This window comes from Pseudoliparis swirei, chromosome 17 (genome assembly GCF_029220125.1).
Source record: "Pseudoliparis swirei isolate HS2019 ecotype Mariana Trench chromosome 17, NWPU_hadal_v1, whole genome shotgun sequence".
Taxonomy (NCBI): Eukaryota; Metazoa; Chordata; class Actinopteri; order Perciformes; family Liparidae; genus Pseudoliparis; species Pseudoliparis swirei.
Genome location: NC_079404.1, coordinates 4,942,844 through 4,961,253, shown reverse-complemented (window position 1 = coordinate 4,961,253; position 18,410 = coordinate 4,942,844). Strand labels below are relative to the sequence as shown.

General features: G+C 40.4%; 1 protein-coding gene across 6 annotated transcripts in view; it reads right to left on the bottom strand.

Moving 5' to 3' along the window:
* rasgrp3 (RAS guanyl releasing protein 3 (calcium and DAG-regulated)) overlaps positions 1-16,972 on the bottom strand; it is a 42,012-nt gene extending 25,040 nt beyond the window's left edge. Inside the window, exons 1-4 of one of the 6 annotated variants that reach the window (XM_056435370.1) lie at positions 16,791-16,972; positions 13,502-13,885; positions 1,477-1,583; positions 349-487 (exon numbers count right to left, since the gene is read on the bottom strand). In XM_056435370.1, coding sequence (XP_056291345.1) covers positions 349-418 — 70 coding nt within the window. In that variant the 5' untranslated portion in view covers positions 419-487; positions 1,477-1,583; positions 13,502-13,885; positions 16,791-16,972. Of the gene's footprint in view, positions 1-348; positions 488-1,476; positions 1,584-8,822; positions 8,891-13,501; positions 13,886-16,790 lie in introns of those variants that run through there. The other 5 variants (XM_056435374.1, XM_056435371.1, XM_056435372.1 and 2 more) reach the window with 5 other exon arrangements.
* Positions 16,973-18,410: the final 1,438 nt, after the last annotated feature.

Genomic DNA, 18,410 nt, shown 5'->3' with positions numbered 1-18,410 from the left:
AAACACACACACACACTCCACAGATGAAAAATGTCCGACAAATGCACATCTTCATCCTTTTTTTGTTATAAATACATCCGATATGTGTGGGATGATCAGGCTGTTGGCAAAGACTCAGCTGTGAGCCCCCGTTTCACCCCAGTGTTTGATTAAATGCACATTTCTAAAACATTATGCAAGATGTGGAGCATTACAGATTTTAAAAGTTGATTTTCGACCCTGGAATTCAAGATTAGTTACGAATGGAAAGGTCACCATGAAACCTACTCCATTTCCGTTCATACTAATCGTCAAATCTCCACTAAGTCCATTGGGTAATCATTGCATTTCTTTCATAATGTCACTTACCAAATTCATGAATGCATTCATTTAAGAGAGCATCAAGAGATGCTGCCTTTCCCAATGTGGATGATCCCATAGTGCCACGCTGGAGGAAGGGCAGAGGTCAACTCTTTCTGCTCACTGCTCTGGACCAATCAGGGTTTTCCTGGGAGCAGGAGAGAGACAGTCATCAGGATAAGGGTTTTTATAAAATAGTATGAGAATAAATGACTTGTTTTGTGATCTTCTGAAGTCTAATTTACCAATGTGTTGTTTGTCGTATGGCTTTCAGCTGGCACTTGCTGATAGGCATCTTGTAAATCAATCGACTTTAAAACTCTGCTAATCTGTATGGAATCATAATGTGTCTGTAGAAACAGGGCAAGGGGAGCAGGGAGTCCTGAGCAATATGTTTTGTATAAACACCAAATATATTTGCCCCAGAACCCTCCTAGAAAGCTCAGTTTTTGGACCTTTGTATTTCTGGACCCCCCCTACAGCCATGCTGCCATGATGAGACATGTGGGCCGGATGATGATGATCTCTACCTCCATCTGCCTGATGGATCGTGGAGGTCTCCATCGTGGAATATGCCTACTATGAACTATTCATACACTCTGTCATATTCATTGAATGTATTTTAACTCTAATCTGTCCTTCTGGTCACATGACATCTATTGTTCTGTCCATCCTGCAGAGGGATCCTCCTCTGTTGCTCTCCTGAAGGTTTCTTCCCTTTTTTCCCCCTGAAGGGTTGTTTGAGAGTTTTTCCTGATCCGATGTGAGGTTTTGGGGCAGGGATGTCTATGTGTTCAGATTGTAAAGCACTCCGAGACAAATTTGTAATTTGTGAAATTGGGCTATACAAATAAACTGAATTGAATTGAATTGAATGATGGGGGAGTCAGAGTAGGACGAGACCAGGATGAGGAAAAGCCAGACAGGTGGAGAACGGTAATAGAGCATAAAAGTGATGCAGGAGCTTGTGGAAGAATCAACGTAGCTGGAAAGAGGGGCAAAGAGCTAGAATGGGCAGAAAGAACTACTGCTACTCTCTGTGGGCATCTTATTGATAAAAACACAAACTGCACAAATTACATTCATGTAGTGTACATAAAATCATTTTCAATTGAACATGTGTAAGCACATAATTACCAGGTTTAAGGTAAAGGTAAATGTGCCTGGATGGACTGGCAGCCTGTCCAGGGTGTCCCCTGCCTTCGCCCTGTGTCAGCTGGGATCGGCTCCAGCGCCCCGCCACCCTAATGAGGATAAGCGGTATGGATAATGGAATAGAATTTAAGGTAAATGTGTTCTATTTCAACCATGTGGCATACAGCACCTGCAAATCTAGTCTATATTCTCTTTAAGAAGTCTAAAACTCTTGGTTTGTTGAGGTGCTTTGCAGCTTGGAATATCAGCAGCCAACCACAGCGGCGTTCAGTCTGCTGATGGGGGATCAGCAGTGCATTGTGGGAGCAGCTACCATCAACTTGGTGAGGCAAGACATACGTCACTGGCCGCAATCTAATTAATTCTGTGACACTTATGTCAACATCAGCAATCAGTGTGTCTGTGTGTTCGTCTGTGTGTTCAATTCAGTTTAATTCAGTTTATTTTGTATCGCCTTAAATCACAAATTTGCCTCAGAGGGCTTTACAATCTGTACACATACGACATCCCTGACCTTTGACCTCACATTGCATCAGGAACAAAACTGAAAAAAAGGGAAGAAACCTTCAGGAGAGCAACAGAGGAGGATCCCTCTCCAGGATGAACAGAAGCAGTAGATGTGATGTGTTCAGATAAACAGTGTTACAGAGTTACAACACATTCAATGAATATGACAGAAATGTATGAATAATGTGTGTGTGTGTGTGTGTGTGTGTGTGTGTGTGTACACAGTTGAATGAATGTAGACATTGTTGCTGGACTAGAATGGATAAGATCTTAAAAGGAACAATGCTTCGATGTGGTGATTCCTAATGTGTCTGGTGATTTACTACCAAAAGATCTTATTCATGAAGTAGCATTTGACTGATAGGTTATTACTATTCAAACATACATATTAATAAATGTGAATGTCATGCAGTAACTTGATGTACGACCTCTCCAAGTCAAGGATGCAGACATGTGTGTCGCTGCAGTAACAAGTGTCGATAACTATTTCTGGATTATGCTGCCAATGGAAAATCTTCATACATTCATATCATCAATGCTGCTCTGTTTCACATTTCTTTGCTCTGGTCACTGAAACTAATTGGACCCAACCAATATCTAAATATGGCTACAATAGTTATGAAAAGCCAAAGATACCCCACTTTAGAAAACCAGATAAGGGATGAAGTGCAACATCTCTGGGAAGCTGTGGTGGCAGCTGGAGCTCAGCAGACAAACAAATACGAAATAGTTTCACTTTTAGGGGCGAGTGAAATCCTGTGATATGTTTGTTTATTATGAAGAAATGTATTCACACATGAAACAAGCCTCCCAGCCGCATAACCTTATTTATATATATATATATATATATATAGATACTGACCCATATATATATATATATATATATATATAATAAAAAAATATGACCCACAGTCGCCCATATATATATATATTTAATATATATATATATTGTTTTAATATATATATTATTTTTATACAGTATATGGGTGACTGTGGGTCAGTGGTCAGTGGTTAGCAGGTCTGTCTTTCAATTAGGGGGTTGGTGGTTCAATCCCTGCCCAAGTTGATGTGTCCTTGAGCAATACACTTAACCTTGAATTGCTCCCTGTCGTTAAGTCTCTGGTGAATGAATGTAACATGTAAGTCACTTTGGATAGAAGCCTCAGCTAAATGATATTTTGATCTCCACAACTCTTGAGGTAGATATGCACCAGCTGCTCCTCTTCGTCCACTAGTCGGTCTCCACTTGTGTGTCGGGTGTCCGGTGCACAACAGGTTGTGTTTATCAGAGCTTTTCCACAGCGGCCTGCAGCCACCACTGATAACACGCTCGATGAGATGGAACCAAAGTGTTGTTGCACAACACATGGTTCCCATGCAATACAAATGAAGTCATCGTCCATTCATGCTACACAAGTAAAACTAATAAAACAGCAGTTTATTGCCATGTAATGTAGCAGCAACATAAACCCTGGGGGATTCTCTGGGCAGATTAACATAAATTCCCTTTAGAGCTCCTACATCTTTTCCTGAGCTTTCTTTCATCTTTCCCTGTGTCTCCTGTTTTTTGGAAGAGAGGATTGACAAGATAGAGGGTGTCCTATCCTGTACATATGAATTGCCCTGATGCCAATTTGTGATATTGGGCTGCGTACATACAATTGACATGACATGACTTAACTTGACTGAGTCGGTGGTAATTCTCTGCGGGTTCCACGCTATCAGGATGCCTTTCACATCGCACATAGACAACACGGTCAAGTAGTCAACTAGATTTACTTCATCCGGGTCAACAAAACAAATAATAAAGCGACCCTCTCATTGGCAAATATATATGATCATTTTAATTCCATGAGCCGTGACCTTTGCCCTGCAGGAGCTCGTTTTCTCAGCTTCACAGGAGATCCAGTCGCCGGGCTCTCGCCCTGCTGCCTCGAGTGTCGGCATACAGCTGAGCAACCGAAATAGAAAGCCAAAGAACCGCCGCTGGCATAGCTGCCGGGGCAACTCGTCGACCCTCCGGGCAAATAAAAGTATTTCTGTTGCACAATCACAGCCTCTGTGTTTACTCACAAACTGAGGTGGAAGGGTGTCCAATCACCTGCGCCTTCCCTGTGTATTCAAACCCTGTTTCTCTCATTCCCCTGTGTTGGTTACCTTCGCATTGAAAATGCGGAAGGTTATGTTTTGATCGCCGTGTATTTATTTATTTATTTATTTGTATGCGTGTTATTCGCAGAACTCAAAAAGTATTGAACCGTTTTGATCGCCGTGTATTTATTTATTTATTTGTATGCGTGTTATTCGCAGAACTCAAAAAGTATTGAACCGTTTTGATCGCCGTGTATTTATTTATTTATTTGTATGCGTGTTATTCGCAGAACTCAAAAAGTATTGAACCGAATCGCATGAAATTTGGTGGGATGATTGGTTATTATCCGGGGACCAGTTGATTAGATTTTGGGATCGATCGGGTCAAAGGTCAAGGTCAAAGGTCATGAACAGGTCAAAATCTTCTTGAATCGCATGAAATTTGGTGGGATGATTGGTTATTATCCGGGGACCATTTGATTAGATTTTGGGATCAATCGGGTCAAAGGTCAAGGTCAAGGTCATGGAAAGGTCAACATCTTTTTTTACCATAGCACGATACATTTTTGTCCAATTGGCATGCAACTAATGCCAAAATGTTCATCATGCAATGCCCAATCTTTTGATATGCGAAGGTATGCGCTCTACCGAGTGCCCATTCTAGTTTGTACTGTTTAGATCTGATATTTTCTCTTATTATTAGTATTCCTCTGTTCATCTCTCCATTGCACATTATTAACTCTGCTTCCTCTCCGGAGTCCTTGTGACTTCACGTCTCATAGGGTCCTGAGGACCTGGCTGTGTCTGATGCCATGGCGCTGCTGATGCCCCGCCCACTCCTCTCTACCTCCATCTGCCTGATGGATCATGGAGGTCTGGATCGTGGTCCATGCCTACTACCAACATGTCATACTCATTGAATGTGTTGTAACTCTGTAATGATTCCTTCTGGTCACATGACATCTATTGTTCTGTCCATCCTGGAGAGGGATCCTCCTCTGTTGCTCTCCTGAAGGGTTCTTCACTTTTTTCCCCCTGAAAGGGTTTTTTATATTTTTGGGCAGTTTTTCCTGACCGATGTGAGGTCAAAGGTCAGGGATGTCTATATGTACAGATTGTAAAGCCCTCTGAGGCAAATCTGTAATGTTTGGTATTGGGCTGGACAAAATAAACTGAATTGAATAATTTTGAGATAAGAAGATTAAAGTTTCTGTTGAACGTCGTCGGCATTCGGGTCCTCTCTCTCTCTCTCTCTCTCTCTCTCTCTCTCTCTCTGGCCACAACAGTCGTGACAAGTTCGTCGCTCGACGCCTCCACAGCCGGCGCAGGAGAAGTTTCTACACACAAGATGAACCATGAAGAATCAACGAGTGTACGTCGTACTATCCCCATCGACTAAAAAGCATTTAACCCATTGTAATTATCCAGAAGCTCATATCTCACACTCATACACTACTTTATTTCTAAAGCGTTTAAAAGCGAGTTGGCCTATTCCGTACATGCCCTAGAGTAAATATAGATTATTTCGTCATCAGTAAACAGTTTGAGTCACGTAATCATTCGTGCCGAGTTACAAAAGTTGAAAGTTGAAACCGAGCGCCATGTTTCCATATTCATATTCTTACGGGCTGGCCTTGCTAGGTGCATGAGGGATTTATCATGCTCGTCAAATCCTGGTTTAGCCATGAAGCAAAACTAATGGTGAGTATGGCAAACTTTTGGATTCTGTTTTCAAGAGACAGCTCAAAATAGATGTTCCACCCGTCCATTATTAATACTTGCTCAAGGAGCGAGAGGTCGCATCAGAAGTTGTTCAGACATTCAATCTGTGCCACATCTATTTACAGATCCAAACCAGTGTGATGTGCTACTTTAAAATAACAACACTTGGGAGCCAATAGTTTAAAAAAGGGTGAACAGCCAATATTTGGGTTATTGGCATTTTGTTTGTTATATCATAATTGGTTGATTGACATGCAATTTTCCAGAAAAGAGAGATTCCAATGATTTTGGTAATCCACCGTTCATTCCTGGCACCGTTGGGGCAATATTTCTACTTGTCATAAACAATCATGGCCATGGTCCCTCAAACTTTATTTCTAATACATTTGTTAAAGAAGTTTGAGGTCCATCAGAAAATAATTTTAAAAAATGAGAAAAGAATAAATATGAATTATTATCTCAGTGTGAGGATAAAAATCGCAGTTTTAAGAGTGACTTTTACATTTTATAATCATAGGAAAACTTTCAACCCTATTTCTGATGACCTCTCGTGACCCTCGGCTCTCTGGTCTGACCCATGAAAAGAAAGCAAAAGAAAACAGAAACCTCCTTTTAAACATGGATATACACATCATTTATAGAAACATATTTATACTTTTATGCTAAATAACAGAGCTCAAAAGCCCTCTGAGGCAAATTTGTAATTTGTGATATTGGGCTTTATAAAATATACTGAATTAAATTGAATTGAAAAGACTTTGTTTTGTTGAAAGGAAGAATTTATTCATCTTCGGTCGCGCCAAATACCACATCAATAAAAACATAATGAAGCATAATTCAGAAGGTATCGTTGACCTCTCTGACCTGTTTGACCTGTCTCACCCGTCTGACCTGTCTCACCTGTCTGACCTATTTTTTTTACTTGTCTGACCTGTCTGACCTGTTTTTAACCTGTCAGACCTGTTTTTTTAACTTGTCTGACCTGTTTTTAACCTGTCTGACCTGTTTTTTAACTTGTCTGACCTGTCTGACCTGTTTGATCTGTCTGACCTGTCTGACCTGTTTTTTAACTTGTCTGACCTGTCTGACCTGTCTGACCTGTCTGACCTGTTTTTTAACCTGTTTGACCTGTCTGACCTGTTTTTTAACCTGTCTGACCTGTTTGACCTGTCTGACCTGTCTGACCTGTTTTTTAACCTGTCTGACCTGTTTTTTAACTTGTCTGACCTGTTTTTAACCTGTCTGACCTGTTTTTTAACTTGTCTGACCTGTCTGACCTGTTTGACCTGTCTGACCTGTTTTTTAACCTGTCTGACCTGTCTGACCTGTTTTTTTAACCTGTTTGACCTGTCTGACCTGTTTTTTAACCTGTCTGACCTGTTTGACCTGTCTGACCTGTCTGACCTGTTTTTTAACTTGTCTGACCTGTCTGACCTGTTTGACCTGTTTTTTAACCTGTTTGACCTGTCTGACCTGTTTTTTAACCTGTCTGACCTGTCTGACCTGTTTTTTAACCTGTTTGACCTGTCTGACCTGTTTTTTAACCTGTCTGACCTGTTTGACCTGTCTGACCTGTCTGACCTGTTTTTTAACCTGTCTGACCTGTTTTTTAACCTGTCTGACCTGTTTTTTAACTTGTCTGACCTGTCTGACCTGTTTGACCTGTCTGACCTGTTTTTTAACCTGTCTGACCTGTCTGACCTGTTTTTTTAACCTGTTTGACCTGTCTGACCTGTTTTTTAACCTGTCTGACCTGTTTGACCTGTCTGACCTGTCTGACCTGTTTTTTAACTTGTCTGACCTGTCTGACCTGTCTGACCTGTTTGACCTGTCTGACCTGTCTGACCTGTTTGACCTGTCTGACCTGTTTTTTAACCTGTCTGACCTGTTTGACCTGTCTGACCTGTCTGACATGTTTTTTAACTTGTCTGACCTGTCTGACCTGTCTGACCTGTTTGACCTGTCTGACCTGCCTGACCTGTTTGACCTGTCTGACCTGTCTGACCTGCCTTTGCGCTCCTGCAGAGACACAACATGCGACAGATTGAGTAATTTGTGTTTATGAGTTGGTGTAAACACGCTCCCATTCACACCCACTGGTTATGAACATGTCTTTTCCTGAGTGGGAGGAAACCAGAGCCTCAAGAGCCAACCCAGACAGACAATATCCCATAGCTTCACAACACAGCTTGCCTAATCCTCTCACAGTTTTCAAATGGAGTGAAATGTCGTGCACGAAAGAGCCGACTCGTCGTTTCAGGCCTCGTCCGTCGGTCTCGACCCGACCTCGACCGGCCTCTCGGCGTCGGACGTTTTCTCGGAACCCTCTGAAGTAAATGTACGCGCATACAAAATATGCAGCAGACGTGTCAGTAAAAGGAGTCGCTTCCCGTTGCCGGCTCCCGGCAGCGTGACGCGTCCGTGCCTCGCGAACAACAAACAGGCCATTCTGAAAGTGTGTGTGTGAGGCCATCACGCTGCTGCCACACCGTGGTGTACGTCAACGGGAAACACACACTGACACATTCTTGTGCTTTTCTTCCTTTTGGGTTCACGGCTCACGCTGTGCCCTTTAGCATGACTTGTGCTTTTGCGCCTCCACAATGGGTCACTGTGTGTCTGCCTGTGGCTTGTGGATGCGTCATTCCGTGTGACGTGGGGGGGGCTCGTAGGTGCACACACACACTTATATTCGGAGGCACACACCTGCATACACACACACACACACACAGTACATCTCCGAGAAGCCGAACAACACATTAAGACTCCAATATAACAAAGTAAGACAGCGACTCAGGGCCATCTTGGACTTCTAAACACAACAGTTGACAGCCAGAACAACACAAAGATGAAGCCGCAGCTGAAAATCGGCTCGCTAAAACCGTCCATCCCATTCTGTGTTCAATCATCTTTTAAAAGAAAAGAAAGCCCTTTAAATGTTGCAGAAACTTATTGGTCGTAAATATCACACAGTCTTCATAATTTAGATTTCACAAGTCAAAACTTACCCCATGAACAGCGGCTAACAGTAAGATCCCTGAGATGTCTGTAACTGAGAGACTCCCATGGTGGAGCTGATACTACGCTACAGTGTAAACTCCTCCTGTTGGTAAACACAGCAGCCTGCCATGTGACCTTACCCACACACACACACACACACACACACACGAACATCCGGTTTATTACATTTGGGAGAACCTTCCAAGGATTACACTTTACCCTTGGCTTAATCTTAATCTTAATCATCACTACATGTTTAAATCCTAACTTGCACAGTTTGAGAAGAGATTGTTAAATAAATTAAATCTGAGGTGTGAAATGTGCTCCTAAAAGCCTCATCACAGCTATGTGTTTATACAGTCAATTTGTGTATATATATACAAATGTATATATATGTATCTTTAAATATATTTATTTATATATGTATATGTATATATGTATATATATATGTATATATGTATATTTATATGTATTTATTATTTATATATATATTTATATATGTATATATATGTATATATGTATATATAATATATATATATATATATTATATATTCATATATATATACATAAAAATATACATATATATATATATATTTATATATGTAAATATATATGTATGTATATATGTATATATATATGAATATATAATATATATATATTATATATACATAATGGATTGTATAGATACCATAGCATACACAGTCATTGATGTCAAAGTCCAAGACTAATTAAAGATTTTACAGATCGCTGCATAGCCGGCAATAATAAAAACACAATCGTGTCGCCGATCACCCACAGCAATAAAAAGGTTTATTCTGGTCTGAAGTATGCACAACCTTCCTTAATAAATACCAGTGTATGCAGGGTTCTTGGTGCGCACACACCCTCAGAGACCTACCACACAATGCAATATAATAATATAATGTAGAACAACAACATTCATCCTTATGGATGAATTTTTATGTCTCCATTGCACATAACTAACTCTACTTCCTCCCTGGAGTCTCTGTGACTTCACGTCTCATATGGTCCATTGGACCTGGCTGGTTCTGATGTCATGGCCCTGTTGATGCCCCGCCCACTCCTCCTCTCTACCTCCATCTGCCTGATGGATCACGGAGGTCTGGATCGTGGTCCATGCCTACTACCAACTATTCATACACTCTGTCATACTCATTGAATGTGTTGTAACTCTGTAATAACTCCTTCTGGTCACATGACATCTATTGTTCTGTCCATCCTGGAGAGGGATCCTCTTATGTTGCTCTCCTGAAGGGTTCTTCACTTTTTTTTCCCCTGAAAGGGTTTTTTCTATTTCTTGGGAGTTTTTCCTGATCCGATGTGAGGTCAAAGGTCAGGGATGTCGTATGTGTACAGATTGTAAAGCCTTCTGAGGCACATTTGTCATTTGTGATATTGGGCTATACAAAATAAACTGAATTGAATTGAATGTAGAACACATCACAGAGATGGATTATTTCCATTGTAACTACGTGAACACCAAAACACCCCGATTTATGTTTTTATCTGTGCTCCATTATGTAATGGAGTTGCTTATAGAAGGAACATCTTAAATGGTGTGTTGTCACGGTGACCAGAGGAATGGATGTGATGTCCACAGGTTCAGAGCAGACAGGTTGGAGTCTGGACAGATGTTACACCGACCCCGGGGTCAGACAGCTGGCACAATGGCTTAAGCAGATGGCCTCTGAGTTTATGACTGTGTGTGTGTGTGTGTGTCTGTATCTGTGTGTGTGTCTGTATTTGTGTGTGCGTGTGTGTGTGTGTGTTTACAGCCACTCATATGTCTTGTTTCATCAGTGAGTGCATAACGTCCACCGCCTGGTGAGTAAGGTGTTTATATGCAGTTTCCATTCAACCCCACTAATCTCCTTCATCCCTTAAATTGGCCGTGTGTTTACCATACATTTTGATTGATTGTTTTTTCTCAGTTATTATTGATTGATGAGCCAAATACAGAGTAAACTGGTTGATTTTGCCAGAACTGCCATATAATATGAATCCATATAATATGAATCCATATAATATGAATCCATATAATCTTCAACATGATAGAAGTACTTTGTGCAGGGGTCGGCAACCCAGAATATATATAGATATATATATCTATATATATTGATGTTTTTCCCAGTGGACAATAATTCAAAGTGAACACCTCTTATCTTTGAGTTTAAGCTATTAAAATAAAATGATTGAAAGAAAGAACAATATTTTTGTGAAACCATTTGTTTCCAGTTATAAAATACAGCAGTTAAACAAATATATTCCCTAAAAATAACAATGTGTTGATTTTCCAGTTGTTTTGTCAGTAAGAACCGACAACCAACAGTCCCATTACACATTCCAGAACAATTCAAACCATCTTATGAACTACTTTGATCTATCGTATCCCTCAGGAAGAAGAGCCAATGAGCTGCCTCTTCGTCGGGGGACTTGTCACATGACATTCACACCTATATGCAAAACAACAAACCAAAAAACTCCACCAAAGGACAGGAGAAGAGGACAGCCTCCCCTCTTGATTGGTGCACATTTGAACTAACATTATTACTTCAATAAAAGTGCAATATCATAAACAGCTGCAGCTCCTGCTTCCAACTTCCAAACCCACCATGAACACAAACAGGAAGCGCTGCATGTGGACGGACAGGATGGTCGTCTGCATGTAGGATAAGGGGTTAATGTGTGTGTGTGTGTGTGTGTAGGGGGGGGGGATTTTCGTCCAATTCCAAATCCTAAACTAGATATTATATCTGTATATCAACTGTTATTGATTATCTTCATCTCAAAGCTGTAACTCGTCTCCTTGTTTGAATGAATTGATCCGTCTTAGTGAATATTGTGTTGTTGTGACTGACATTGAGTTTAATGCACGTTTGTATTCCAGGTGCAGGAAACGTAACGGTGACCGTGTTCCTATTGGTGGAACAGCATTTGTTTGTGTGTTTTTAAAACCGTTAGAAATGACCGTCATAACTGTTTGTGGATTGCTTTTGCCAGATCAACACCGACTTCAATTAGATGTCGGCTGAAAGTCTCACAGTAAATAAACTTTACTGTCAAAGAACAGGTCACAGCAATACATGTTTGTATGTTGTACTATATACACACTCATTGGACAACAATCATTGAAGACAACAATCATTGGAGACAACAATCATTGGAGACAACAATCTTTGGAGACAACAATTATTGGAGACAACAATCATTGGAGACAATAATCATTGGAGACAACAATTATTGGAGACAACAATCATTGGAGACAACAATTATTGGAGACAACAATTATTAGAGACAACAATCATTGGAGACAACAATTATTGGAGAAAACAATCATTGGACACAACAATCATTGGAGACAACAATCATTGGAGACAACAATTATTGGAGACAACAATCATTGGAGACAACAATCATTGGATACAACAAGTATTGGAGACAACAATCATTGGAGATAACAATCATTGGCGACAACAATCATTGGAGACAACAATTATTGGAGACAACAAACATTGGAGACAACAATTATTGGAGAAAACAATTATTGGAGACAACAATTATTGGAGACAACAATTATTGGAGACAACAATCATTGGAGACAACAATCATTGGAGACAACAATTATTGGATAAAACAATCATTGGAGACAACAATTATTGGAGACAACAATCATTGTAGACAACAATTATTGGAGAAAACAATCATTGAAGACAACAATCATTGAAGACAACAATTATTGAAGACAACAATTATTGGAGACAACAATCATTGAAGACAACAATCATTGGAGACAACAACAATTGGAGACAACAATCATTGGAGACAACAATCATTGGAGACAACAAGTAATGAAGACAACAATTATTGGAGACAATTATTATTGTTGTTTCCAGAACTTTATGAAAAGTATTATAATATAATGTATAATGTGTCACCCTATTCCCCAACCTACACACAATAGATAACAACAGCTAATTAAGTTGTAGATAAAATAATGTTTAATCTATTTTGTCCTCATTTAATTATGATAATGTTTTACAATTAGTCGAACGCCATTGGCCAAAAAGAAATATTCCTACGACGGTTACAGTGAGTTTGAAGGATGCTCTCCATCAGATTAAAGATGACTTGTAAGAATGATTATAAAGATAATTTGTGATTTTGGACTTTACAAAATAAACTGAATTGAATTGAATACTACAATGCTAATAAATGATGTGTCGTCAACGTTTGGCGATTAGTGTCCTGTCCACTGGATGTCCTCGGGTTAGTGATGTGACTTCACTCCATTGTTCTCCTCGGAGACGTTGATTGTATTCATGGTAACCGGCCATTACGTCATATTCTATACATACCGCCATGTCCAGGGCAAGTAGAAAATACCGAGAACAGCGGATCTATTAAAAATAACAAATATGACTGAGACGAGTATCCCACTACACATCTGGAAGATCAGTTACCAGACTAGTTTAGATCCGAACCAGCACGATACGCCATTAGAGAACGTTCACGTTTATATAACAGCTGACATCATAACATACTTTAGGTATTAGTAGCCTATGACCTTTGACCTTATTGGACGAAGCCGCTCAGCTCGTCACTTTGGATGCAAGCGCGCTTTTTATTGTTGACGCAGGTTTTACATTCAACCACGTATGCGCCTTACCTCAAGTGAGACTTTCAACCGGCCGACAGTTTACCAGCAGACCACGTGGGTCCTTTCCAGCATCACGTAGGGGTCCACTCTCTGCCCGTTCAAATCCACAGCAAAACCCAAATCCGGCAGGGTCCGAAAGGCTGCTCCTGAACGCAGCATAGCGGTCCTGGTGTCTCCTCGCTCTTTCCTCAGATGGCCCTCTATCATTCCAAAGCCCTTTGTTAGCCTCAGCCAGAGAGAGAGAGAGAGAGAGAGAGAGGCCTGCTGCTGCTGTGTGTTCAGCCACCACTGATCCCAGTGTCTGAGTTGTTTGTCTGAATGGCCGCGAGACTTCCTTCAATTCTTTCCCAACATAGTTTTCCTGCCTGTGTTGGTTGGTTTCCCTGGACTGAGCTAAATATAGGGACCACACAAGGTAAAGTGGAAAAGAGCAGAGCAGGAAATGAATCACAATATGCCGGCGCACACACGTCTGTTTGTTGCTGTGCGTCTTCCTGACTGGAAGACCAACAACATTCATGGTAACTTTGATAGTCGAACTCAGCGGAGTTGATGGTTATCACGTTTTTTAGTAAGGTGGAGGAAATGTGTGTGTGTGTGTGTGTGTGTGTGTGAGGACAAAGATAGCTTCCTCATTGAGGGGCAGAGCATCAGAGGCCTGTTGGAGGCTTCAGACTTGCTTTTTCTGGTTCAGGTTAAAATGAGGTTTAGGTGTTAGAGGAGGCATTATGTGAGTGTCCTCACACAGATAGAAGTACGAGGTTGTGTGTGTGTGTGTGTGTGTGACCACATTGTTGTCGCTGTGCTTGTGCGAGAGGGTCAACCCATCCCATATTCCCCCTCTAATGACGTCGTACACATTGTTTTGTCTCTCATAGCTTCTAAAAATGTCCGCCTGAACAAAAACCCGGACTGCACATCCTGCTGCCTGGCTGGACAACAAGAATTGAACTCCAACTCGTATTGTCTCTCACACGTTGACCACAGAGCGCTGGATGGCAGCGACTGTGGAGACGCTGGGATTCAGTGTCATTCACAGTAATGTACGGTCAAACGGAGACGAGTTCATAGATCTCCTGATTGGTAAATTGGGTCAGACAACCCAGATATGATGACGTGTATGAGGTGGTGGAGGAGGGAATGATGCCGTTCTGTACAGCCTCCCACAACAAGTCACTTGCGCTGACTGGTGTGGGGAGATGCTAGATCACAATTTAAACTTTCAACGGTCCTACAATCTTAAGAGGGTCAGCCTCCTTCTGAAGAAAAGTCCTTCTGAAGTCTGCTGAGCACACACTCAGCAGTCTGAGTGCGCTCAATCAGGTGGGTAGTTTTTATTTTTGTATTTGGGTGTATACACTACCGTTCAAAAGTTTGGGGTCACTTAGAAATGTCTTTCTTTTTCAAAGAAAAGCACTGTTTTTTCAATAAAGATAACATTAATCAAAAATACACCCTATACATTGTTAATGTGGTAAATGACTATTCTAGGTGGAAACGTCTGGTTTCTAATGAAATATCTCCAGAGGTGTATAGAGGCCCATTTCCATCAACGATCACTCCAGTGTTCTAATGGTACATTGTGTTTGCTAATCGCCTGAGAAGACTAATGGATGATTAGAAAACCCTTGTGCAACAATTATGCTAGCACAGCTGAAAACAGTTATGCTGGTGATATAAGCTATACAACTGGCCTTCCTTTGAGCTTGAAGTTTGAAGAACAAAATTAATACTTCAAATATTAATCATTATTTCTAACCTTGTCAATGTCTTGACTATATGTTCTATGAAATGTTCAATTCATTTGATAAATAAAAGTGAGTTTTCATGGAAGACACGAAATTATCTGGGTGACCCCAAACTTTTGAACGGTAGTGTATGTATGTGTGTGTGTGTGTGTGTGTGTATGTATGTGTGTATGTATGTAAATATATATATATATACACATATATATATATATGTATCATTTTGCCCTGTTTTATTTTTGTGTTTGTGTGTATATATATGTTCATATGTGTGTGTGTGTATGTATGTATATATATATACACAGTATATATGTATATTTGTGTATATATATATATACACACAGTATATATGTATATTTGTGTATATATATATATATCATTTTGCCATGTTTTATTTTTAATTTGTTATTATTTTATGTTTACGTCTGACATTTTTTAATTTTTTTATGTTAATATATCTAAACGAATAAAATAAAAAAAAAGGGCCACAAAAATATATCAAGAGTGTCATACCACTGAGCAGGGTCGATCTACAATCAGAAGATCGGCGGTTCGATCCCCGGCTCCGCTCGCCCATGTGACCTCGGGCAAGACGGTAAACCCCCAAAGGATCCCCCAAAAGGATCATGCCTGTTCAGATACGTGACCTTGGCAACCAACACACACACACACACACACACACACACACACCCACGCACACCCACACACACACACACACACACACACACACGTTGCTGGAACCTTCATCCAGACTGATTAGATACCATCTCAGTTCTGATTGTTTGTATGTCAGGATCAGAAGCAACAAGTTAACATTCCTGAGCTCAAAAAGCAAAGTTTTTACCAGAATGACAAAACAAAGACTGACAAACTTGAACTGCGAGATCCCACTCATGTGATCACACGGTTGTATTTAACAGAGCAGGCGGAAAATCATAAAAATTACCAGCGCAACTCGATGTTTGTACACGTAATTTATGCTTTGAACGATATGCATATTTTCCTTTAACGATAAGCTTAAAGTATTGTTATTCGCTACAAAGCATCGACACACAGAACAGAGCTACGGGACAGTTTGTCCACTGAGAGCTGAGCAGTGCATGAACACACACACATGTACAGTATCACCCACTTTGGAGCAAAGATTGCTGCAAAATATGTCAATAAATATAAATATAATGTAGAAGCACTGCGACGTGACTTCATAAATACACCTGCTGTGAGAATGTGTGTGAGTTGTGCCGTTTAACCCTTTAACCCGTTTTACTAACATATTTTACCCTCGGGGTCAATTTGACCCCAGCAATTAAAACCTCCAGAAAATTATTAGAATTAATATTGTTTCCCAAGTTTAAGTGTGAGGTACTTTATGTTTGTTGACTACCTAAATAGCCCTTTAAATATATAAAAAAGTTGATATTTCTTATATGTTTGACACAGTGAAAAACAGCCTGGGGTCAAATTGACCCCAAAGAACACCGACATTAAACATTGAATGGGGTCAAATTGACCCGAAAGGTTAAAGCCAGGACAGCGTTCTGCTGCCACCTCACCTTCCTCACGGTGACCCAGACGTTACTGCCACGTGACCTCTGCCCCGGAAATCATAATCCAAGATCACCAGCGCTCATCGGGATCGCCGGTGGTCGTCCAAATGAACTCCTGGTGCTGCAGGTTAACTCTCGGTCTCCAATAACTTCCACAAGCACTCTCCCTCACGCGGTCTATAAATAGATTCACAGTTTACTGGAAACAAGGTTGGTGTGCTCTGCAAATGTCACCGAGTGGCCTTGTGACAGACGGAGGAGGGGAGGAGCAGGCGGGGCGGCAGAATCCGATCCAGATGGAACATGAACGCGTTCTTCTGCGTATGATTCTGCGGCTGGACGGTCTCATGTGATCAATATGTTCATCAATAATGTAATAAGTAGCATTGCAGTAAACTGTCGGCCGCCCAGCCACAGGACTTCCTTATCAGGAACATTAATATATCGTTTTATTCTTTCGTTCAATCATTTTATTTTTTATTTTATACAGGTTACATGCTAACTAAAACAAAACCATAACATTTAATAATTTAATAATAATAATAAAATGACACGGCAGAACAGTCAGGCTCAATTTAAAAAAACAGACAAGTAAACAACACAGACGTAAATCAGCATGCTTCAGATTAAACCTGCGATAACAATGAAATATTATTGGATATTGTGCATTCAACTCTACTCCCCCCCCCCAAGAATAATTATATGTCAAACATGACAGCTAAATGCAGACATTGATAAGCAATATTAAAGAAACAAGCAGAGCTGTGGATGATGGACCTCCATAACATGATAGCTCTTCATACAGGCAGATGTGAAATAATCAAAATATTTAATAAAACAGCTATTATAGATCATGAAACTCCAAATGATAACTATAATAACAATTGAAACATAAAGAATATTGTGGACGTATATCTTTAGGGATTTCCATTCTGCTAAATCTTTTAAATATATATACCAATATCAGCATTTTAAGTGTGGTACTGCAGTCGGGATGTTGGGAGGTGTCACTTGAAAGGGATACAACATTATTGGGAGTATATTCATTTTAATAACGGCTATCTGGCTCGTTGTTTACTTAGACTGCTGCCACCTGTTTACGGATAGGAGGTATGGATTCTCAGATATTTAAAGCCATTGAGAGACATATTATAAGAAGATGTTCTGCTGTTATCTGGGTCTCTACTGCAGCCAAGTGGCCGGGCAGTAGATGGACCCACATTGATCTGATAATGAGAATCTAGCAAATGCATTGATTGTTTAAAGCACAGAGGGATTTGATTGTTTAGGGTTGCGGAGATATAGCAGTACATCATCCGCATACAAAGAAATAACACGCTCCAATCTGCCACGTGTTAAGACCATCAACACCTTGGAATATCTTTGAATTCTTTACATCTTTCAGGTCATCGACAGCCTCCTGTATCTCTGCAAATGGAATTGGCTCATTCAAAGCCTGTTGTTGTTGTTGTTGTTGTTGTTGTTGCTTACACCAAAGTGAACTAACACAGAGGAATTTGGGCAATCTCCCTGAAGAAATTGACGAAGTTATCATAACATTATCAAAACTAGAATGGGCACTCGGTAGAGCGCATACCTTCGTACATCACAAGATTGGGCATTGAA